Raw genomic sequence first — 24,729 nt, forward strand, 5'->3', positions numbered from 1 at the left:
GGCTGCTGGGCGGGACTTCCCCGTCCCGCCCCGTCCGGGGAGGAGCGAGGTCCGCAGACCCTGCCACTGGGGCATCCGCGGTCCCGCGGTCCCGCGGTCCCACGCACCCACCCACCGCTGGCCCTGCAGCCTACCTAGGAATCCTCCACCCAGTCCCTCTGAGGCCCGAGGGCCCCGAGGACCGCTAGGCCCGAAGACGGACTGTCCTAGGCGCACTAACCTTAGCTTAGCAGACTTATAATTGCCTTGTTTTATATTTGAGGCTCCTGGAGGCCCAAGAAGGCGAAAATGGCCGGGAGATAAGCGCCCAGGCTAGAACTGCGATGTCTCACGTCTGCATTTTTCCAAAGCAAAACAACAAAACGTAAAGGCCAGTTGAGACCTTTCATTGCGGGACTTCGCAAACTAAGTGTGCCTCGACTCCGGGCTGTGTGCCGGGGAGGCCGAGGGCCGTGGATCAACAAGACGCAGCTTCCCTGCGGCTCATTTTCCTCCAATTATCCGAATGGGAGGAGAGGAGCACGTCAATAACTGTGCAAGGGAGTTGCTTTAAACATGATTTACAAATTAAAAAGAATAATGCACAGAAATAGATGCACGACGAGCATTGTGTTTTGGATAAAACATGAACTTTAAAGAACTGTGCTTCTGATGGGGTCCTTGGGACTTCATTTCCTGATCGGCTCTCCCTTTCCAGTTCATTCTGCGGACGTGGCGGAAAGGGTGGAAACGTTCAACTCTCGGGGGAGATGCTGCCCCCATTTTACCAGGAGGAAGGCGAGCCCAGCCTGCCCGCCGGCGGCGCTCAAAGTCACGGCACCAGCAGCGCGCTTAGGCCCAGCAGCGCCGCCAGCAGGAGCGCGAGGTGGGGCGCGGGCGCGGCGCCGGGGGCGCGCAGGCAGGCGGCGTACGCGTCGAAGGCCACCTCGCGCAGCGCGCACACGTGCTCGGCGCGGCAGGCATCGCCGCAGGCCTGCGTGTCGTAACTGACCGAGTTGTAGACGTAGTAGCGCTGCAGCGCGCCCTGGTCGCTGGCGATGCCGTCCAGCGCCGCGTGCATGGAGCGGGCGCCTGCGTCGGGCACCCCGTAGGCCTCCGTCAGCCGGTACTCGAGCTCCCAGCGCGGCGACCCCTGTGCGTTCGCCTGGCTCAGGTTCAAGAAGTACGTCACTATATCCTGCAGAGGGGGCGCGAGGCGGGCGGGCCGTGAGCAGCTGTTCCCTTCTGCCCCCAGTCCTCCAGCCTGTATTTGCCCCTAGATTCTAAACAGTCGTCATCATGACCCCTGTTAGTTATTGAGCATTTACTACTGTAAGGGTATGCTTGGCAGATATCCTCTGATTGAATCTGATGAGGTAACTGCAGTTATTCCCATTTCACAGATGAGGAAACTGAGTCCTAAAGAGGTTAATTCATTTGGCCAGGGTCCCACAGGTGTTCAGTGGCTGAGGCAGGATTGGAACCCAGGTTGCTTACCCCATGGCCTGTGCATTTTGTTCCATCAAGATTCTGGGTACACAGAAGATTCTCAATAAATATTTAGCGAGTGAATGGATAAAAAGCTACTTAAAAGTAGTGGGATGGAGAACCTGGCTAAGAGAGGTTAGAGAATTGTGGTTGAGGCCCTCTAGGACTCAGGTGCATTTTGAGGACTTAAATATGGAGGGGGTTTATCTGTCCAACATTTTCCACTTAAATTTATGGATCTGCTTCAGATCAGGAGAGAGGGGATTGGGGGATCTGCCATGTATGGATAGCAACTACCTGCCAGGAACATTCTGTTATTTCATTGAGTCTTCCCCAGAGCCTATGATCCACCAACCCATGTAAACAACAGACCATGCTCTTAAAAATCCTCAGACTTCTTCTCCATCTACATTTACTCTAGAGTCAGGGATCTAGGATATCTCCAGCAGTCCCTGGTTTTAAATGTCCTTTCTCAACTCCCAGATTTAATCTTTATGCCCACATCTTCCTAGAACTCCAACTTGAACACCCAGCTGCCTCCTCCCTCAGCATTTTCACTTGGATGCCATTCAGACATCCCAAAGTGAACAGGAAAGTCTTCTGATCTTCGCTCTGAAATCCACTCCTCCTGCAGTGATTCTGTTAGAGCAGGCAGATAGCTAGATAAGAGCAGAGAAAGGGGGACACAGACCAAATGGCAGGAGTTAGGCAGAAAGGAGGGGCACAGGCCAAATGCAGAAAACCACACATCATGTGAGCAGCAGGGATCCTTGGGCAGAGAAAAGCTGGAATCTTTGGGCTGATAAGGGGCCACACCTTTTGGCTTGGAGACCAACAAAGAAAGGTCAGAAAAGGCAGGAATTTCCAGTGTCCGAATGTAACCTTTTACTCATTATGCCCTCATTTCAATAAAATTAGCCTTGCAGATCAGAAGTACCCATCATGCACTGACGCCATGACTCTTACGATCCAGACTAAATAAGGACAAAAATCCCTACTCCCTTTGGGAAGGTGGAGTTGGGATGATAATCAGGGAATACGACTCCAAACCCTTCCCTCCCCAATGAATATTCCGCCCATTCATTTTTACACCCTATGTAACTAACTTGCCAAAGAAACTCAGGGCAGCTGCTCATCTAAGCCTGCCCGCTCTCCCCTGAGAGTGTACTATCCATCCTTTAATAAATCCTCACTTTACCTTTTTAATCTCTAAGTCTTATCTCTGAATTCCTTCTGGGACGGGGACAAGAACCTGGAACACCAGTTGCACCTATCGGACAATTCCTTCTGTAAGTAGCAACCTCATCCTTCCAGGCATTCCATCCAAAGCCTTGAGGTCCTCCTTGCCTCCTCTCTTTTTCTTACACCGTTATCCAATCCACCAGCAAATCCTGTCTGCTCTGCCTTCAAAATAGATCCAGGATCTGGCTGTCCTCACCACCCACCGCTGCCACCCTGGTCCATGCCACCATCCCCTCTCAGTGGTTGTGGTCACCTCCTAAATGACCCCCCTGTTTCTGCCGTTGCCCCCAAGAGCCTGTTCTCCACCCAGCAGAATGGAGATTTTGTAAAATTCCAGAGTCCTATTCATGGCCTACATGAACTGACGCCCCTTCCACCCACCCATCCCTTGTGACTTCCACTGTGGCCACACGGGCCTCCTTTCCCTAACACACCAGACACATCCCCACCCCGGGCCTCTGACTTGCTTTTCCTCCTCGTTCCTCAGATGCTCATATGGCTGGTTCCCTGAATTTACTCAGAATTCAGATGTCACTCTATCAGTGACGCTTCCTTGCCCCACCTAACAGCACACGCGCGCGCGCACACACACACACCATAACTCTCACCACCTGCCTCCTCACTCTGTTTTCTTTTCTCCTTAGCACTTATTTCATGCCACACTTAACTTTATGCATTTGTTTCTTGTCTGTCTCCTGTAAGAATCTCGGCTCCAGAAGAGTGGTGACTTTTGTTCACTTCTGTAACTCCTGAGCTTAGCACAGGGCCTGGCACATGGCAGATGTTTAACACATTTTGTTGAAAACGTCAAGGCATAATATTTCTTTATCATTTCAACAATCACAAGCACATCCCAGGAGGTGTGGGATTGCTCATTGAGTTAGAGGCCTGCTTGGCTGCGGCCCAGTCGGTATAGAGAAGACATGAGCAATGGGCCTGAGGTCACACTGTGAGAGACCTTGAATACCAGGCCAAAGAGATCCAATTTATCTTGGGGGCACTGGGGAGCCATTGAAGGTTTTTGAGCAGGAGAGAGGTAAGAAGTGCTTTAGAAACATTAATCCCTTCTGCAGTGTGCAGCAGATGAGCTACAGCAGGGCAATGCTGGAGGCAAGACCAGGTAGGCAGCCTTGACAGTGGTCCAGGGCAAAAGGAGATTTGGGGAAGAAGTGACCTGACTTGGTGGCAGGATGCAGAGGTAGATCCAGGGTTCTGATCCTGAGCTCTAGAAGTGTGGAAGTAACTTGACCTTCCTGAGGCTCAGTGGTTAATAGAGGATGGATTAGCTAGGAAAGAGTTAGGGAAGGTGGTGATGCGTTCAGGTCTCCCCTCCCTCCTCCTCTGGCCCCAGCAGCCTCAGGGCTCCTGACCTGCAGGTTCAGTGTGGCTTGGTCATATTCAAACAGCCGGATGCCTGGATTGTTGGCTCCGTTGACCACTCCAGGCAAGGTGGTTTTCCATGGAGTGACCCCAGGTGTAAGGAACATGACACTGATGGGGGCACCTTTCGGGAGAGAGACAGCAGAATTGAGAGGCTGGAGACAGGAGGGAGGTGGGCTGGCCATGGTCCTCCAGGGTAGGTACCTGCATCATTGTAGAACATCCGAAAGCTGTCGGTGTGGTGGTGCCCAAAGAACTGCCCCGCGATGACTTGGTGGTGTTTCCGGACCACCTTCAGGTACTCCTCGTTGAAGCCCTCCCGGAACCATGCTTTGTTCCGAGTCTTCTCAAAGAACCCCGGGGGCACGTGACCAATAATGTACACCTACGAGGAAGGGGTGCCCCGCAGAGGCTCAGAGACGCCTTCCCCACCCCGTCATTTCCACCTCTCACAACCTGCCCATCTCCCCAAAGGCCAGCAGGTGGGCTCAAAGGTACCGCCTCCCCCATCCCCCTCCCAGGCAGATTCCAGCACTCTCTCTGGACCAGCAATGAATGTACCGCATGTTTCCCCACCTCTGCCTTTGCCTACACTCTGCCTGCCACCCGGAGCATCCTCATTCCCACTTCGGTAAATTAAAACCTAGCTCAAAGGGCACCTACTCATGAAAGCTCCCTGATCCTTCAGAGACGAGTCTTCTCTTAGACCGCTCAGGCCCTGGAGCCAAACCTTCCTCGTGCCATTGTGCAGCATATGCTATGTGGTAATGTGTGTTTACATCTTATGTTTCTTGAGTCGCTCAGCTAACAGTTCCTGGGCCCTTGGCCCCCGTTGCAAGAGACAGAATGAGGGGTGGAACGGAGGGCAATTATTAGAACACGAGCTTTGGAGTCAAACTGCAGTTGGACCCCAGCTGTGTGTCACCTCTCAGAGCTTCAGTTTTCTCATCAGGAATGACACCTAACTGAGGGAGTTTTGAGAGTTAAATGAGATAATCCACACAAAACACTTAACATATCTGATGTATAGTCTGGCCTCAAAAGCACCAGCTATGAAATCCTGCTGGGATGAGCTGGTCAGAGCAGGGACTCAAGCAAATGAGACCCAGGGCTAATCCCCAGGGGGCTGCCAGCCCATCAAATGACATGGACACACCCCAAGGGCAGGGCATCCCCTCGAGTTCTCGCCCACAGTGTGGGCTGCAGCTGTGGTGTGTGGCATCTGTGGAAAGAGCACTGGACTTGGAGTTTGGAGACCAGGGTGCTAGTCTTGGCTCCACCACTTATTGTGGGACTTGAGACCCTCACATCGGCAATGGGCTCCAGGGTCCCAGCCTCACAGACTGTTGTGAGGATGGACGAGCCCTCCCCCACCCTAGTGCTGGGCAGAGAAAAGACTCTCTGTGATGTGGGCGTCTGGAGTGAGTCTGTGCCAAAGTGGGAGATTGTTCAGGAACTGACCCCAAAGAGGGAGGAGGAGGAGTGGGGAGGCCTTACCATTTCCCCTGCTCGGGACGCATCGGTCAGCACATCTTCCAGCCACCGGAACTGCTGGCCGGGGTCGGCTATGCCGGCTGTCTGCTCATTGTTGCTATAGTACAGATTGGTGTTGAGGACCACAATTCGCCCAGCCCCACTCGGCCCCAGCAGTTTCTCAGAATAGAAGGCACCTAGGACATCACAGCCAGGGAGAATCTGAAGGTGTCCCCTGCCTCCAAGCAGACACACCTCTATCCCCCTCCACTTCAGTTGCCCACCTTCTCCTTCCCATCTTTCCCACAGAAGGGGCATCGTGGTTAAGACCAAAGGCCCCAGAGCCAGGCTGCCTGGGTTCAAGTCCTGGCTCTACCACTTACTAACTGTGCATCTCGGGAAAGTTACTTTAACCTCTCTATGCCTCAGTTTCCTCCTCTGTGTAGTGAGAATAACACTGAGGTGTGTTTGCCCCTCCAGATCCACAGTCAGCCCTTCTCCACTCAGCTCTCTGCCCCAGGAGCTATGGACTAAATCAGTGGGCTTCTGTACTCCGAGTTTCTTGGGTTTGACCAACACGGAGCTCCAGCAGCAGGGGATGGAGGAAAGGAAGGAAAAGAGGTCAGATCACCTTGGGATGCTGTGTCTCCTAACTAATGGTCCTCAACCTGGTGATTTTGTCCCCGAGGGAACATTTGGCAGTGTTCAGAGACATTTTTTGGTTTTCGTAACTTGGAGGTTACTAGCAACAAGTGGGTAAAAGCCAGGGATGCTGCTAAACGTCCCACAATGCACGGGACAGCCCCCACCATGAAGAATTAGCCAGCCCAAATGTCAGTAGTGGCAAGGTTGAGAAACCAGCCTTAACTGAAGTCACTGCCTCTTCCTAGGGTTGTTCCGAGGAGTCTGGCAATGTGCTGAGGCCAGTGCCTGGCACACAGGAAATAATGAATATTCACTTATGATCCTCATTAGTGCTGTGGGGTTGAGAGCATGAACACTGGAATCAGCCCTGGATTCTGCTCTCAAGGCTGCCTCTTCTAAGCTGGGTGACCTTGGCCAAGTGACTTGGTATCTTCAAGCCTCAGTCTCCTTACCTGTAAAATGGGGATAAAATCAATCCCTATTTCATGGGGATGTTGTGAAGGTGAAATTAGATCAGACCTTGGCATAAAGTGTTCCTTATAGTAGCAAATGGTGTTAGTACCTTCTTTGAAGAGAGCGATGGATTCGTTACTGAGCCAGGGTCTCCAGAGCTCTGCTACCTGATTGTAGATATTGTTGCTCCTGGCTGGGAGCTGGTTTTTGGGGTGAAAGTCATGATTTCCCAAAGCAGCATAGACTTTTGTATCTGGGAGGAAAAAGAGAAATACAAAAATATACATGCAGAAGCGCTTGGTAGAGTTAATCATTTTCAGCCACTTGCTATCAGACCTAATAAGGAAGAGCTATAGCTCAGATAAGGAAAATACAGAAAATACAGAGAAAAGCAAAAAACCGCATCATAGGATCTGGCAGAACTTTGCTCACATCTAGGGAGGAAGAGCAGTGACTTCTTTAACGCCATTTCCAGCAGAAAGTTCCCTAGTCAGAAATGAAGCATGAGATGAGGAGGAGAAAGCTAGAAGATCTAAATACTCTTCAGATCCATCATCAGCCACTTCGTAATTTAGTGTTTCTTGTTCTTGTCAATTCCAGATCCATCCTACTGTTAGGGAAGGGGTCTGCGTCACTCTGGAAGGCCTTAGGAGTTTCACTCATTCACGAGTCAACAAATATTTGTTGAGCACCTAGTACATGCCAGGGTGCAGACCTGGGAACCAAGCACCCAGCCCCAGGCCCAGAGGCCTTGTGGTGCAGTAGGGTTGACAGGTACAGAGTAATAGCTGTCACAAAAATGGAAGAGCCGCTCACTGCGGGAGTGTATAGAAGGGGTAGCAGTGGGGGCCCGGGGCGGGGGGCCTTCATGAGGAAGTGAACCCAAGGGGGAGAGGGAAGCCCATCAGACTCATTTCCTCCTTGTGAGTAGCCTCATTCCTGCTTTTATTTTGTGTCTGGCCTGTAGGTGGTTGCTCAATGAATATTTGATGATAAATAAAAACTCCTCTGAGTTCAAGGCAGGACCTTGCCCTTATATGAGCTTGGCTTACCCCAAGGGGTGACCTTGAACCAATAAGAGAGGCTGGCACCTCCGATTCCCACTTGGGAAAGTGCTTCTAACAAACCCTTTACCCTGTATGTTGCCAAAAAAACCAGCCTCTGTATTCCGATAGCTGAATGGAGACTTGCAGGCAGAGTTTCGGGAGAATTAGAAAAGAACAACGTTATTGCTTTGCCAGGCAGAGGGAGTCACAACAGACTCATGCCTTAGAGACTGTGAGCCCCTCTTGGGGTAAGTGTCCAGGGGTTTTATAGAAAAAAGTGGGAACGGGGGTGATAACAATCAGGGTGTGAGCAAGGGCTACATTCCTGGTAAGAATTTGATGTTGTTATGGAGGAACTTAGGAGGGTCTGCCCATTTTCTTGAGGTTATCAGTCCATGACCTTCTTTCAAGGCCTCTAGGGTAAAAGGATAAGTTATTCAAATGCACAAGGAGGACCCCACAGGGTCCTGCTGCTTCAGGTATAGCCCTCAGGATCTGGAGATGCTGAGCTCTGCCAAAGGAGGAGGTCATAGAAATCCCATCAGGAATTATTCACAAAGCTAGAAGTCATGACTGTAACCACCTGGGAGAAACTCATCTCTCTCACATGAGAGAGGCACGCAGCCAGAAGAACCCATTTAAGAGGAAACACAAATCCCTGGAATCCCAAAGGCAGCTGAGAAGGCAGGGAATCTCTCCGGGTTTGTAAGCAGAGAAGGTAGGGGGGTCCCTGGATAAAGAGAAGCAGGCATGGCTTTCTTGATGTAAGAGAAGCCATTTTTGGCCCAAGCCATTTGGAGATCTAAGCTTGGCCACAATGCTTGCCCTTGAACAGGTCTCAGTAATAACGGTTTTAAGAGAACAAAGAATAAAACTGTTATCAGGCAAGAGAAGTGACAATAGCAAAGGTAATAAATCCGTTGTAAAGACTCCCAGTTCTGTTTCTTCAGTAAAGATTAGCCTGAAGCACTTTCTTGAGCTGTTTTGCAAAATTTAAAACCTCCTGGAGCAATCAACCCCCAGATCAGGTGGAACCTAAGGGATGATGATGTTGACCTCTTCTGACCCTTGTGACTTCAATCATCTAAAGCTTGGACTCTGTAGACCTTTGCCCCAATTATATGCTGAATTCTGCTCAAGCCTCTTCATGAATATTCATATACCACGCCCCTTCTTGAATATGCACATGCCCTTAGTTTAAAATTCCCCAATATTACCATTCGGGGAGACACTGCTTTGGGAAAGATGCCAGGTGCTCTCCTTACTTGCCGTAAGTAACAAACTCTTCCTTCTCCTGATCTTTGGCTTGGTTGTGTCTTTTGGCTTGACACCCACCAAGAGATGAACCCAGTTTCCTTCCAGGTAGCAGGTTTTTGCTGTTTCTCTGTGCCAGTCACTGTTTCAAGCTCCTTACAGGCATATGCACCATGAGGGTACAACCTGGCATCTTGTTCACGGCCAAGTTCCCTATCCCTGGAATGGTGTCTCACCCATGGTTGACACTCAATAAATATTTATTGCCTGACTACATGAGTGAATGGATTACCTTATTTAATCCTCATGACAACCCTCTGGGCAGGTACCACTACTTTCCTCATTTTGCACCAAGAGAACACAGAACGTCCAGGGGACTGCCGAGCCAGAGCGTAGCAGAGCCTGAATTGGGACTTGGATGGGTTTGCCTTGCACACCTGAGTTCACCATCAGCCATGGTAGAGAGGCAGGGGTCGGTGTTCACGGTGACTCTGGTGGGGAACACAGGCGGCACGTGGCAGGAAGAACACTTGACATGGAATTCAAAAATCTCAAATTTCAGTTGCTTCTTCCTCTCCAACAAGTTACTTCAGCTTAGTTATCTATTTAAGGGGGAGTGTTCTGCTTGACCTGTGTTGTTACCCTTCTCAAATAAGATAATGCCTCATTTCACTTCTTCCAATTTGTTCTTATTTTAACATCTCTCCAGGTGGAGCATGTCTTCCTACTGAGGCCACGAGAAAGCACTATGTCATACTTTAATGGACAACATTTTTTCCCTTAGCGATACATAAAATAATGGAAGCATCTTACAGTCAATGGTATCTTGGATTTAGGAAATTCAATACATGTGATCGAAGGGAGGGTATAGTTCAGTGACAGAGTGTATGCTTAGCATGCATGAGGTCCTGGGTTCGATCCCCAGTACCTCCATTAAAGAAATAATTAAATAAACCTAATTACCTCCCCCACTCCCCAAAAAAACCTAAACTAAAAACCACTTCATTTGGCTGGGGGTTTGAGGGGTGGGGAGTAAAACAAAACAAATCTTATTTTACCCTGTCTATTGAAGAATTTTATTACATTTTGAAATAAAACTTCCATCAGTACAGATTTTAAAAAAGTAATATGCTGGAAGTAAAAAGAGCATAAAAAATAAAACAAAATACTGCTTATTTATAAATAAATAAAACATGTAAGTGTGTTATGAACTGTGAAATCATAATTATAATTTACATTTGTGTGTTAAATCATAGTGATAAAGCATTTTCTTCCCCATTATTTCACTTTTATTCCTGAAGCCCCATGTGGAACAGAGAAAAGAACGCTCAGAGTTGGATCTGAGTTTGAATCCTCCCCTAGGAACTGACTAGCTTTAAGCCATAGATTCCTTATCTATAGACTGGGAATAACAATACCTGTTGTTGCCATGGGGGCGAGTGTCCTGGTTTGACTCTAGTAGTGACTTCTGCTGGAAGATGAACTAGCACAACCCTGTCTGAGTTGGGTTGAGTTGGGCTGAGTTACCTAGACTGGCAGCATCCAGGCAACTTCTTTGCACAAATTGACATTGATGGGATAAGGTGGCAGAAAGGTTGCCTTGGGGACAGATGTGGGATGGTGACAGCAGCTGGGGCCCCTCCTGGAGTGGCAGTGGGAGTGGTAGAGCAGAGATGGCTTTGCATGCCCAGCCGTCCCAGTTCCCTTGCATCAGGGAACACTATGGGGACCCAGGGCACAGTCTTACCTGGAAAGACCTCTCTGATGAGCTCAGTCAGACGCGCCACAATTTCCAGCACGGCCTCCTCTCCCAGCTTTTCATCGGGCACATGCGGCGTGTCATCACTGAAAAACAGCGCCAGGCCAGTTTGGTGCGGGCAGCTCAGGAAGAGGCACAAGGAAAAGAAGGGACGGCTCTACCGTGAGAAAAAGAGACTACGCAACTGGGCCTCGGAAATCCACTGAGGGGGAATGGCCAGGCTGGAGTTGGGAGTCACACAGGACGGAGTCCAAACCCAGGCTCTGCCACTGACCTGCTGTGGGTCCCTGGGCTGGTTGTTGAACCTCTCTGAGCTTCCATCAGCTCATCTGTAAAGTAGGGATAATAATGATACCTATTCCCAGAGTATGTGTGGGACTTCAATAAAGGGGGAAACGTGGATATATAAAATGTAGTAGCTGCTAGGTTGCAATTAATGTTATCTAGACAGGGAAGCTCTGGGGTTCCAGTCCCATCTGCAAGCCCCATAGGGAGCTTGGGGTGGAGAAGCCGGGTCTGAATTCTGCTTCTTTTCCCAAAGGGTCTAACGAGTTTGGAGCTGGCTTCAGAATATAAAATTCATATCTACTCTATGGCAGGTCTAGGACCTGCCCCCCAAGACCATTTAGTCCCCCCATTTTGAAGGAGAATTAATAAAATGGCCACACTCAGGCTAATAGATTGCTTGCTTTTATGCTTGCCCTTAAAACGGTCAACTAACCTGACTAACCGGTTGCTACTCACAGTTCCAGGCCCATTGTTAAAACTAAAGCTATTAATTTTACGATTTCTACTTTATTCCAGTAATTGAAAGTAGTAATCATGCTTGGTTTCTGAGTCATTCTCCAGGGAGAAGGTCATGGAACTGTAACCTTACAAAATAGCCTGAATTACCAAGAAGACCACACTGTGGGCGCTTATGAGATAAAGAGATTGAAAAAGTGACAGCCTCGAGCCTCTATAGAATTGGTCGCTTGGAAACATCATGACGCCACTCTAAGTCTTATGACAAGAAAATGATTCTATTGATTGTTATCGATGCTTTACTGTTTGAGCTATGGCTGTATAACCACCCTACCCCATCCCCAAGGTGGGTCCACAGTTTTGAAGGCCCCAGCCCGCTGTGAGTCCCCTTTACCTGGCAAAGCAATCAAGCTGTCTCATTCCTTCTATGCTCTAAGACCCTGTCTCTGAGTTTCAATTTGGCTCTTCAGGGATGGGGGCTGATCTTCCGGCAACAATTTGACAGACCTAGTTTCCTGGACTTACATTAGAAAGGCACAGCAAAGTAGAGGAGAAAGGGGGAGGGTAGGCTTGGGGGATGGTAGGAGCACCCACAATCTAGAGCTTGAGGACTCCGATGGACACCTGCCCAGCCCCTCCCCAGGGAAGTTAATTAGCTTAATAGTACTGATACCACTACCAGCAGCTCACACCAGCTTACTGTGTGCCAGGTACTTTCTGTGTGTTGTGCTCATATCCACTCATTCATTCTTCATAATAGCCCTATAGCATAGTTTCTGTTTTTGGTCCCATGTGAGAGATAAAGAAAACAAGGCACGAAACGGTGAAGAATCCTGCCTAAGTATACACAGCAAGGAAGCCGTGGAGCCACGGTTTAAACACAGTCAGCTCAGCTCCAGAGTCTATGCTCACATCCACCATGTCCTGCTGTTTCTCTGATCCCCTCATTAGGGCAGCAAGAGGGTCCTTTTAGCCTTGTCCTCCCTGGGGACAGGTCAGGAATCCAAAGACATCAGGACAAAGTTGCATTGTTTTCCTCCTAATTTGGAGGATTTAATTCTGTGTGATAGAAAACACATCCAGTTTCTACAGGTTATCCCCCGAGGGCTTGCAATTCCCTCAGAGAGGTCAAATTTCTTAGAAATTGAAGAATTATAAAGGGTCCTAGAGGTCATCTCATCCAATGCCATACACCTTTGCAAGGTCCCAGAGATTTCTCAGAAAAATCATGCTTCTGTTAAAGGATCATGAATTCCCCAGAGGGATGGGATCATGTCTTTTAGAATGTCATACGTTTCTCCAAGGGCCTCTCCTCGGAGAATTCACAGCCCACTCTGCCCACCCCAACCCCACCAGCAAGAGCCCACTCAGGAGCAGGAGGCCAGGATCATGGCCTAAAGCTCACTCTCTCAGATTGATTCCTGAGCCCAGGGAAGACAGAGCTGCCCGGGCCCCTCCTGAGACACTGTCACATTTCTTAAGTGTTCAGACTTGTTCCTACCCCTGCCGACCACCGAGTCCATTTGAGGGTCACTCCTGGTCACTCCTATGTCACAGTGAGGGATGGCTGGGGGCGTCGTGAGCTTAGTCCTGCCTTATAGAAATGTCCACTGAGGCTGGAAGAGGGCACCAGAAATCAGAGGTCCCGCCAGCCTTTGTCACCCACTCCCTGGCTCACCACTTCCTGCAGAAAGTCTTCCCCAGTCCTGCCAGATGGAGTCAGGTGCCCTGTGAAGGTCCTGCATACCCCCAGTGACCCTTTCTTCTCTCTGGGCTATAATGGTCAGTGGCCTTGTCTGTGTCATCCACAAGACAGTGAGCTCTTTGAAGGCAAGTCCAGGTCTTTGACATCTCCATTCCCCCATATCTACCAAGGAGTGAGCACAAGATAGGCTGACCTACCAAAGGAGGGAGGGAAGGAGTGAGTGAGTGAAGGGGGGACCTCGAGTGCCAAGAAAAGTCTGAGGACTTAACTGCTGCATCCTCGGATGAGCAGCAGAAATGGCATCTCTGTAGCTGAGCAGAAATCACCCCTCAAGCTATCTCCATGCAGAGCTGTCCTCTGACCAGTGAGAAGCACCCCCAGGGCCAGGGCAGCCCAGGGGTGGCCCACAGCTGACCAGGACACTTGGTCCCAATGCTGGACCAGCTTCAGCCCTTCTGCCTTCTTCCTTCCCTGCATGTAGATCACCGGGGCTTGGAGTCCTTAAACCCTGGTGGGAGTGGGACCAGTGTTCATCCCGAGTTAAAATCCGGGCACTCCCCACATGCCCAGACATGCCATGACCGCGCCCCCAGCCTCAGTGAGAGCTGCGTTCTGCTGAAGCTGGGAGACACGAGGTCCAGGACACAGGCCCTGGAATCCGCCAGGCCTGGGGTCCCCTGGACAAGCTTTGGGCTTTAGGTTCATCCTCCTCACAACAGGACTGGTGTGAGGACTAAGGGAGATGGTGTGGGGAAGGTGCCAGGCAGGCAGGAGGCACACTCGGCAGCCCTGGGGAAGGGTAGCTGTGTGGCTGCTCTCACCCAGTCCAGAGGATGAAGTCCGGCTCCGGCTCGATCTCCTTCATGGCGTAGATGGAGGAGTTGATGAGGACCCAGGGAGAATCGCAGAGGTAGTCGCCCCAGGGGCCCGCGCTGGGCACTGGCTGGGAGCTGGCAGATGGGCACACCTGGAGGGGGTCTTCGGATACCTTGTAGTTGGGGTCAAGGTGCAGGTCAGAGACATGCCAGAACTTCCCTGCGGGGGCAAGGAGACCCTAGTCAATCCTGGTCCCTCCCTCAGCCTGGATGGGAAGGAAGCCAGGGGAACCCTGGGGTGGGGGAGGGGAGCCTGCATAGGTGAAAGGAAGTTTTCTCTGAACCCAGGGTCTGGCCTTACCCAGGGAGGCATTGAGCAGAGCAGAAAACAGGCTTGACTCTGTCCTTGACCTCTGACCTTTGACAAGGCCCTTTCCATCTCCCCTCCTCAGTGTTGTGGGCTGCGTGACCCTCAAGAACCCTTCAGGAGTTCTAAGCACGGTGCTTGTTTTAAAGTAAAGGTGAGAGAGTGTCAGGGTTAAGTACCCAGGCTCTGGAGCCACATGCCAGCTGTGTGACTGCCAGCGAGTTGCTTCACCTCTCTGAGCCCATAACTAGAGCCAAATCTTTTCATGCTCCAGGGCCATATACACAAAAATCTGACCTGGCAAAAGGCTTACACACCAAACATGTTGTAAGATCATCTAATTAACACCAGCAAAAACCTGGGGAATATGTGTGGAAATGGAGCTTAAGAGTGCTAGCCCAGAAAAGAAAGGATGTAATTCAGATTGGGCTGAATTTCTCATTGCGGGTGTACTTGTTAGTGATTCTGGATGCGGGGTGAAATGCCAAAAATCTTTTGGTGCAAACAGAGAAGGGAATCCTAAGAAACCGGCCACACGGAGTGGATTAATCATGTGCACCCAGCACAGCGCCTGGAATAAGTGGTTTCAAAGATGCTTATTGAAGAAGGGTTGAACAGGTTTGGCCTCTGGCCTAGAGTCTTGTTTCTGGCTAAAACAAGGGTGAGGCCCAGAATTTCCTCACTTTTCACCATTGTTGTCACTTCCTCTTCCTCTTCCTGTATCACTCAGACTCAGAGTCCACAATCGACACCCAGGAAAATGAGGCTTGGCCTGGGAGGCCTGGCTTCTGTGGCTTTCAGGGTTGGATAGCTGCCACTCCTCCCCCCAAATCCCAGCCTGCCCCCAGTCACAGGACATTCTGTGTGGCTCTAAGGCCTGAAGGTAAAATCTGGCCCCTCACCTCACTCTTTGACTTTTCCTCCCAGATGCTTCTGAGCTTTTGTTCACCTCTCCTGATCTAAACCTGGTCTCAGGAAAGGATCAGAAACTAGTTCATACTAAGGTGCAAATGACTGATTTAGCAAATCATCATCCTTCCCATGGTCATCACATAGACATCCTCACCACAGCCCTGGAGGGACTGAACATTATCCCCATTGTGCAGATAAGGAAACTAAGGTTCAGAGGTCAAGATGCTTGAGATCACATGGGAAATGGTGGGCATCTTCTGGCTCCTGGTCTTCTCCTAGGAAGATGTTATTGCTAAGGAGGTAAAACCACTGCCTTTTCAACTATGCTTTTTGTAAATAGTCTCTGCCTGCATTTTAATATTTTCCCCCAAATCGAGAGTCTTTGTTTATAATGAGGGGAATTTAAACTTTTCGCACAAATTGTGATCACTAATATATTTGAAATTACTCCTACAGGGGCAAAATCCCAAGCCAGAGGGAAGAAACTAATGGTCTCATTTCAACTAGTAGATGGGCCGAGTTGGTGGGCTCTCCCAAGCCCCTGCACAGAGACAGGTCATACCTTCTTCCAAGCCTGAGGCCAGGCTCGCCCTTCTCTCTGACACATGAGCCCCTTGCTTCCTCTGCAGACCATGCAGAGACCATTCTCCGGCGTCTAGCAGATGCTTTCTCAACTAACCATAAGCACTGAGACATTCTGCCCCTTTGACGTCAGCCTTCAAAGTAGTCAATGAACACTTCTCCAGAAACTCTTTGACGGAGGCAAGGTCAGCTGTTGGTTTGTCTCTTCCTTCAAGTTCCAGATTAGAATTGTGTGTAGAACTGAAACTCCTTCCAGCCTCCCCCGCACTTCCAAAGAGCTAAGGGCGTATGTATATGTGTGTGTGCGTGTACATACGTGCGTGCCCGTGGCCTCAAAGGCCTGACTTCAGGAGAGTGGGAAGAGTGGCAGGCAGAGCCTCAGGTCCATGCAGGGCTCCACCTCAGGCTCCGGTCTCCTCTTTGTGGAGGCTGATCACAGACACCTCATCTGCTGCTTGGCCCAACCCAGCCCACTCGTCCTCCTCATAGGGCCTCTTCCCTGGTCCTCCTTTGTTCTCTTCATTCAGGCCTCAGCCTGAAGGTCAGCTCCTCAGAGAAGCCTTCCCTAACTACTTTTTCTCAAGCTCCACTTCCTCCCACCCAGCTGGTCACTAGCTCTCTGACTCTCCCAGTTTCATTTCTTCAGCATACTCTCATATATGAAATTATCTTGTTGGCTTGCTTATCTGCCATCTTCCATGTCTACAGTGTTAGTCCCACAAGAGTCTTCTTCATCTCTGTGTCCTCGGCACCCAGAACAGTGCTGGGGATGCAGAAGATACCCAAATACATATTTGATGCATGAGTGAGGCTGTGCAGAGGCTGATTAGACTGGTAAGCACTCAAAGAATGTTAGGCCTGGTGCCCTTCATGTGCTTCCCTCATTTCATCCTTGCAGCCATTCCGTGAGGTGGCATTTTTATGCCCATTTCACAGACAAGGAAACTGAGGCTCAAACCCAACTTCTCTCACCGCACAGTTGAGACATGATGTTGACTCAGAGCCCCCAGAAGGTGGCTTTTATAACACATTTATGTTACCCATCAAAGATGGGAGCCACAGGCTTCTATGGAATTAGTCACAAGCTGTGAGGAATTGAGCTCTAATTATCACTCATGGAGAAGAGAGTGGGCACAAGGATACGGAGGCAAGTAATTGAGTTTCTAATCCAGGCTCTTCCATGTGTTGGCTGAGGACTCTGGGCAAGCCAGCAGGCCCGAGGGTGTTTGACATTTGGCCTGTATCTCTGTGAGCATCAAATAAGAGAGTGAACAAGAAAGGGCTTGTCCAGAAGAATCTCAGTACACCACCACTGTCCCTGGCAATTACCCCCAGGGCCAGGTGTGAGACTGGGAGGGTGTGGGGATTTGGACACTGGAACACTTCGTCCTTTGGACCAGAGCTTCTTAAATATTACTGTGCAGACCCCTCACCGGGGAGGCTGGGGGGTATCTCATGAAAATTAAGAAGCTTTCTACTTGGATCCTACTACTTGGATCTTTTACAGTAAGAAAGTATTCATGTAATCCTTGAGTTTTAAGAAAAGGTATATAAATCTTAGCCGTTATTATTATTTGTTAATTATTGAGACTACAGATAAATTTGGCATCAAGTGCAGTGAGAAATTGAGGACACAGACCTGGGTTGGAATTACAGCTCCACTGCCCACTAGCTGGGTGAACACTGGCAACTGACTCTGCCTGTTTCCTCATCTATAAAATGGGAACAACAGCGCCCCCTACCTTTTATGGTTATTGTGAGGATTAAAATGAGAGCATATGAGATAACGCATAAACACTCAGCAGTTATTCTGACTTTGGTCCCTGGAGCTTCCGGAAAGTCCCCTTTCACCACAGCAGGGAAATGGGACAAGGGGAGTGGCTGTGTCCTTCCCCCACCGGCCCCAGCGTCCCCTTAGCTGCTGTCTTCTGCAGGTAAAGTGCAGGTCTGGAGCCAGAACTTGAAGCAAAACAACGTGAAGACAGACATTGTCCCTTCCCGGGTGGTCCTCCTTGAGCAGAGGGCCAGTGGGCACAGTGTACCCTCTAGTTTTAATTCTGAGAGCTCAGCTCTGCTCCCTGTGCCTGGGCAGGCAAAGCAGTTCTCCTGGCCCTCTTCCTCTTTCACCAAAGGGGCCACCAGTCCAAACTTGTCCACTGGGGACAACAGACCCAGGGCCCGTGGCCTAGTAGCTTTGTAAGGCCCAGAGAAATGTCTGAGACCTGAAAAAAAAAATGCATTGGCTCCAAAAAACAAAAACAAACTATGCCATCAAAATCAATAATTCATTTCAAAAGCAATATTAAAAACATCATTAAAAATCATGTGTAATGTGAGATCCTTTTACATTCATGATTTTACATTCATGATTGATTCCTGATGGGTTGGAGGAGACTTGCAAAAATCATTCCTAGAGACTAAGAAGGTCTTAAAGTGGCTGAAAGGTGAGTTAGCTTATGGTCAGAGACAAGAAAAGGAGACAGGAGAGTGACACTTGCCATTTATTTAGTGCCTTCTGAATGTCAGTCAGATGCTGTGCTAAGCCCTCTGGGCATGTAGCTTCACAATGAAATTATGAAATACACTCTGATACTGTACCCATTTTACAGATGAGGAAACTGAGCTAGTTAGTGACAGACCTGTGATTCATTAAATAAGAGAGTGAACAGAACGGAGTGTATCAGAACAGAAATGATCACAGTGCACTTTGGTAGTATGACCTTGGATATATTAAAAAAAAAAAAAAAGTCCCTGAAACTTTAACAGCACGTTACAATGTAGGTGCATGATCTCATTTAACTATCATTTAATCTCTCTGCTATTGTCCTTATTTTATAGATAGTGAAATTGAGGCTCAAGGTCACATAGATATTAAAGGTAGGATCTAGGTTTTCTGGCTGCAGGCAGTGGATTGGTTTTGAAAGGGCATGCATGAAATTTGGAGTCAGAGAAATCTTGTTTTGAATCCTGGCTTCTCCACACAGGTGATGGCAACTTGAACAAGGTATTTCCTCAGCTGAGCCTCAGTTTCTTCTTCTGCCAAATGGGGATAAAGATGCTAAGTAACAAAGAAGTGGGTGTATGGATGAAAGGAGTAATTGCATAGGGAGCACTTGGCTGAGGGGTGGACAAGACAGCCTGAGTGCTTAACCCCTGGGGTCCTCCAATTCTGGCCTCACTTTTTCATCTCTTCTGGAGCCTATTTCCTCAAGTGTAAGATGAGAGTATTGCACAAAGGTTATCGAAGGCCCTGCCACTTGAAACGGCCTCTGATTCCATGACTTTTGTCTGTTATGTGTGTAACCCACTACAAAGCAAACTTGGTTCCCGCTTCAGTCCTTTGTTTTAGACGCTAAGCAATAACCCCAAACACTTCAGTCATGATTCCTCTTCTGTATACACAGAGGGTGAAAAGCAACATTTACTGACCCCTTGTGTTAAGTGCATGGATCGCCCTCTCTTCACAGCCACTCCATGAGGCCGGCTTACAGTTCTCCAGAGAACTGTTTCCCAGCCTTGCTAACCCACACTGGGAGAACTTGTGGGTTTCTCTGCAATTAGAAGCTGAGGGATAAATGCAGTGTTGCCCAGGGTTTGTGCGGGAGGAGACAGAGTCAGCACGTTGACACCCCACCCAAGCTCAGGTGGGCTAAGGAAGGTGGCAGAGAAACTCCACCGTTTTATGCAAAGTGGGGATGGTTGCTCTCTCATTGGGTGTCTCAAAGGTTGGCCCTTCAGGAAGAGACTAGGATTCTGAAAAAACTTACACGTGCTGTGGAATTCTTTTCAAATTTAATTTCATTTTTAGATTATAGATGTATACATTCCAGAAAGTTTGGAGAAAAGAGTAAAAAGTAGTACCTATAAAACCCACCGTGGGGTGGGGTATAGCTCAGTGGTAGGGTGTGTGCTTGGCGCACACAAGGTCCTAGGTTCAATTCCCAGTGCCTCCATTTAAGGGGAAAAAGTAAATAAATAAAAAAATTTTAAAGAGTTGAAAAAAAAAACAAAACCCACCATCCCATTGAAAGGCATGAAGGATAAGGCAGCTAAGACTTGGTCCTGCCACTTCCTAGCTGTGGGATCTTCGGCAGGCATTGTGCCCCCTCTGAGTCTCATTTTCCTCATTGGCAAAATGGATATAAGGGTAATAGTAGCTACTTTACAGGGACTATAAAAATCAAAAGATTTTTTCATTGCATTTCCCAAATACTTTTTTTTTTCCTAAAGTATTGCCATCATTTTTTTTTCCGGTCATACATATATTTGTTTTCATATTCTTTTTCATTATAGGTTACTATAAGATATTTGAATATAGTTCTGAGTACTATACAGAAGAAATTTGTTTATCTATTTTATATATAATAGTATTTGCACATCTTGAACTCCCAATTTATCCCTCCCTACCCCCTTTCCCCCTGGTAACCATAAGTTTGTTTACTATGTCTGTGAGTCTATTTCTGTTTTGCAGATAAATTCATTAGTATCTTTTCTTTTTTCTTTTCTTTTCTTTTCTTTTCTTTTCTTTTCTTTTCTTTTCTTTTCTTTTCTTTCTTTCTTTCTTTCTTTCTTTCTTTCTTTCTTTCTTTCTTTCTTTCTTTCTTTCTTTCTTTCTCTTTCTTTCTTTCGATTCCAAATGTAAGTGGTATCATATGATATTTTTCTTTCTCTTTGTGTCTTACTTCACTTAGAATGACAACCTCTGGGTCCATCCATGTTGCTACAAATGGCATTATTTTATTCCTTTTTATGGCTGAGTAGTATTCCATTGTATACATGTACCACAGCTTAAACATCAAAATCATTGGACAAATAGGTTTTAAAAGGATAGCCTATGTCAAGGACCTAGCACAAGCATGGTGTATCATAAGTGCTCAGAAAATAAATGTTAGCCCTTCTCGGCTATTTTCCTTAGTGTTCGTTTTTACATGACATTATTTTATAAACAGATTGAAGATGTATAGCCTGGGTTCACATCCAGGCTCAGACACTTACTAGATGTGTAACCTTGGGTTATTTTTCTCTAAGGCTGGGTTTCCTCGTTGATAATCCCTACTTCACAAGGCTGTTGTGAGGGTATAATGTGAAAATTTTAGTAGTGCCTGCCACATAATAAGTACTTAATAAATGTTACTTAATATTTTCAATTTTGCTATATTATCCTGAAACTTACCTGCCTGGTGGTTTTACCACAATCTATTCAGCTGTTCTATTGTTAGCATTTTCCATTATCATAAACAATGCTGCAATGAACGTCTTAGTGCCTTTGGGGGCAGAGGAGAATCTTTTTAACCACTAAGACCCTGGGCCTGGGAAGGGGGTGCCCACTGATATCTGGATTTCTAAGAAAACATATTTAAAAGTGAAAGAGTAGGGGTAGGGGTGGGGTGGAGATTCTTTCAATCATTCCCAAGTCTCTGGTCAGCCCAGCAGGGCCCTGAGTCCCCCAGAGGGGAACTGGGTCTCTGTCCAGGTGAACAGTCACCCTCACAAGGAATGACACATCCTGTCAGGGCTGGTCCCAGAGGTGTTTCCACCTTTCAGTCACAGCTTTTAGATACAAGTCCTTTCCAGGCCTTTCCCTGGCCCTGCAGACACCAGTGTCCCTCCTCACTGGCCTCTGAGATGCACAGCCAGCAGAGTTCTTGTCAAGGTCAGCTGCTCCTGGGAACTGTCTGAGGAAGTGGACTGACTGGACGAACACTTGAGAGGCCACCGACCCTTTGGACTCTAGCCTGGGAGAACTGAGCAGCACCGGGGCCGGCAACGAGCAGACTCCGAGCCTTTTCTTCCTTTCTCTGCCCATTTCTGCAGCTTCCGGAAGGGTGTTGGGTCATCTCTAAGGTCTCATTCAAAGGCCTCCAGAAAGGGGCAATCTAGTCTCCTAAGGAAAACTACAGGTCCAGTCTTCCTCTCTAACCACACAGAAATCTAACAGGCATCTTGAACTGGACACAAGCCAAATCAAACTGCCATCTCCTCCTCCAGTATCTCAGCAAATGATACCTCTGTCCTTCCAGCTGCTGAGACTAAAATCCTCTAAGTCCTCCTTCACTCACACCCACCATCTGTCAGCAAGTCTTGTTTCTCCAATCAGACCATCTCCCACCACCCCCGCTCCCACCACCCCTTCTCTCCCGGGATGAGGGCAGTAGCCACCTCACTGGTTTTGCTGCTTCTCTTTTACCAGGGTGAGCAGCCATCCCAGAACTCAGGGTGCCCAACTTCAAGTGCTAAAACCACAGACTCAGACATCTTGGTCATCCAATCTTTACCCCATCACAGGCCAAGGGGATTTTTAAAAAATAGACCCCTCAGACCTCGTGTATGCCACGCATGGGATCTAACGCTGAGCTATACCTCCACCCCCAGACACATTTAAAAAAATTATTCATTTTTATTTATCTTTAATTTTTAAAAAATTTGTTGATGGGCAGGTAATTGGGTTTGTTTGTTTATGTCTAGTGGAGGTGCTGGGGATTGAACCCAGGACCCCATGCATGCTAGGCATTCACCACTGAGTTATACCCTCCCCTTTTAAACTCACACAAGTCAGATCTCATCACTTCTCTGTCCCAAACCCTCGAATGATGTCCCATTTCAGAGTTCTTAAAATTGCCTACATGATTATCCACGACCTGGCCTGCCTGCCTCCTTCCTCCCCACCCAATGCCCTCCCGGCCCCGTGATCCCCTGACATCCCTACCACGCCCCTCGCCCTCCTTGCTCCAGCCACGCTGGCCTCCTTGCTCTTGTTTACACACATGACCTGTTTGTCCCACTCAGGGCCTGTGCACTTTCCATCTTCTCTTACTGGAATGTTCTTCTCCGGGACGTCTACATGTCTCTCTCCCTCGCTGCCTTAGGTGTCTACTCAGATGTCACTTTATTAAACAGCACTTTTCTGGCTGCTCCACAAGTGTCCTGCCCATCCTCTCTGCTCCTTGATTCTGCTTTATTATTTATTCTCCATAACACTTGTTATCTCCTGGAATATTATTTCCTTGCTCATGGGCCTTTTGTTCTGTTTCTCCCCAGGTGAGGAAATGCTTCACCAGGACTGAGATTTTTTTCTTTTCTTTTCTGCCCATCTCTGGTTCAAAGACTAGTGCGTGATATGTCAAGGCCCTCAACCAACAGTTGTGGAGTGAATTCATGAATCTGCCTGCCACCTCCTACCTCTACCAGCTGGCTGGCTCTTACGTACACACACCTCTTAGCAAGGTCAGTGTCCCTCCCTTGGCCAGCTGTCACCTCCTCTTAAAATCATCAGGCTCAAGCAGACCCTCACTCTCTCACCCAGCCTCCCTGACCTAGCTCCCTGCCTTGCTATTTTTAGCACATTTTCAGCTTTCTGTGAGCAGCTACCAGCAGCCCTCTATCCTGAGTTCATAGTACAAAACAGAGCTATCACAGGCATTCGCAGTGCCTACCTGTTCCAGCCCTGGCGACTCCCCAGTAAGCCAGGAAAATCAGCAGCTTGGGCAGCCTCATCCTTGCGGCTTGCCTCACGGGAGCCATCGGGTTCTCCCCGAGCTGTTGTTGGAGTCACGGACTTCCTAACTAGGTGTTGGTGGCCACGTGCCAGAGCAGAACCTCCCGTCCTGTCACCAGCTGTCTCCAGTCACCTGAGGCATCTGGCTCCTCTGGTTTTCTTCCTTTGCCCTGCGGGGTGTGAGCAAGATTTGCCCAATAAGCCACACCAGCCAGGCCTTTGGACTCTGAAGTGGGAAGCAGCGCCTGTCCTGCCAGTTCCTCAGAGCGTGTCGGTCCAGCCGGAGACTGTATTCTCCAGGAAACTCACCCAGCCCCAGTCACTGACAGGCAAATAGCCGCTTTTGGAGTTTTCATGTGGCCCCGCCCCAAAGGAACAAACAGACATGTGTGAAACATCAGGCCTTTGCCATCAAAGGAATTTAACTGCTAGTTGGAGACTGAGATGCTTGACCACAAATGAACCAAGACTAAGAGCCATCCATTCATTTATGCCAGGAACCATGTCCCAGGGAGACGGAGGGGACCCAGGGCTGCCCTTGCTCTCAAGAGGGAGAGGTAAACCACTGGCCTGCAGTTCAGTGTGTTAGGTGGCTTGACAAGCTGGGAGAGGGGAATCTAACCCTCCAAAGAAAGTGAGAGGGCTTCTAGGAGGAGGTGACGTGGCTTCATCTCTTCTTTCATTATAGAAATTGGCAGACATAAACAGAAGTAGAGAGACTAGTGTAATGAACCCCCAATAACCATCCTCCAGTGACAGCAGTTATGAACTCATGGCCAATCTTACTTCATCTGTACCCCCACTCCATTCCCCATGGATTATTTTAAAGTAAATTCCTGAGATCATATCATTTTGCCCACAAACACCTTAGTATATATCTCTAAAAGATAAGGACTCTTTTTTTCTAACACAATCATAATATTATAGCAGATCTAAAAAAAAACAAAATAGTGTTTCTGACCCAGGTCCTGGGATTCATTAATCAATAGAAATTGATAAGAGGCCAGACGAGAAATTCAGGCAAAGCTTCATTGGAGCTTGTGCTGCAGCATCTGGGAGCAAAAACAAGAAACAGGTGCCCTTCCTTGCTTGGTCTCCAAGCAGAGCAGGCTCGCTCCTTAAATGGGGTGAGTGTAGGGGCAGATCAGTGGGCCAGAGAGGTGGCTTAGGTGGTCTGCCCACCTCCTTGGTGGTGCTGTGTTCAATATTGTTGTGTCTCAGAGAATAGGGAGGCAGAAGGAGAGAAAGAGAGATGGGGAAACAGCTGGTTGGTGGAGCAGTCAGAACACACATATTTATTAAGCTGACTGTCTTACATGGGCATGGTTCATGGTGCCCCCAAACAATTACAATAATAACATCAAAGATCACTTATTATCACCGATCACTT

General features: G+C 48.5%; 1 protein-coding gene across 2 annotated transcripts; it reads right to left on the reverse strand.

Moving 5' to 3' along the window:
• Nucleotides 1-544: 544 nt before the first annotated feature.
• Nucleotides 545-23,635, reverse strand: SMPDL3B (sphingomyelin phosphodiesterase acid like 3B). Of its 2 annotated transcripts, none has more exons than XM_010996887.3 (8): nt 23,278-23,634; nt 13,990-14,203; nt 10,708-10,805; nt 6,770-6,913; nt 5,587-5,759; nt 4,294-4,474; nt 4,080-4,213; nt 545-1,177 (listed from the first exon to the last, which is right to left on the reverse strand). In XM_010996887.3, exons 1-8 carry the CDS (start codon nt 23,363-23,365, stop codon nt 812-814), a joined length of 1,398 nt encoding a protein of 465 aa, XP_010995189.1. In that variant the 5' UTR covers nt 23,366-23,634; the 3' UTR covers nt 545-811. The 2 variants fall into 2 exon arrangements, with proteins under 2 accessions (XP_010995189.1, XP_031320340.1); XM_031464480.2 differs by lacking the exon at nt 545-1,177 and adding an exon at nt 1,240-2,126 and having other exon boundaries at nt 23,278-23,635.
• Nucleotides 23,636-24,729: the final 1,094 nt, after the last annotated feature.

The sequence above is a fragment of the Camelus dromedarius genome, chromosome 14 (genome assembly GCF_036321535.1).
Source record: "Camelus dromedarius isolate mCamDro1 chromosome 14, mCamDro1.pat, whole genome shotgun sequence".
NCBI classification, from domain to species: Eukaryota; Metazoa; Chordata; class Mammalia; order Artiodactyla; family Camelidae; genus Camelus; species Camelus dromedarius.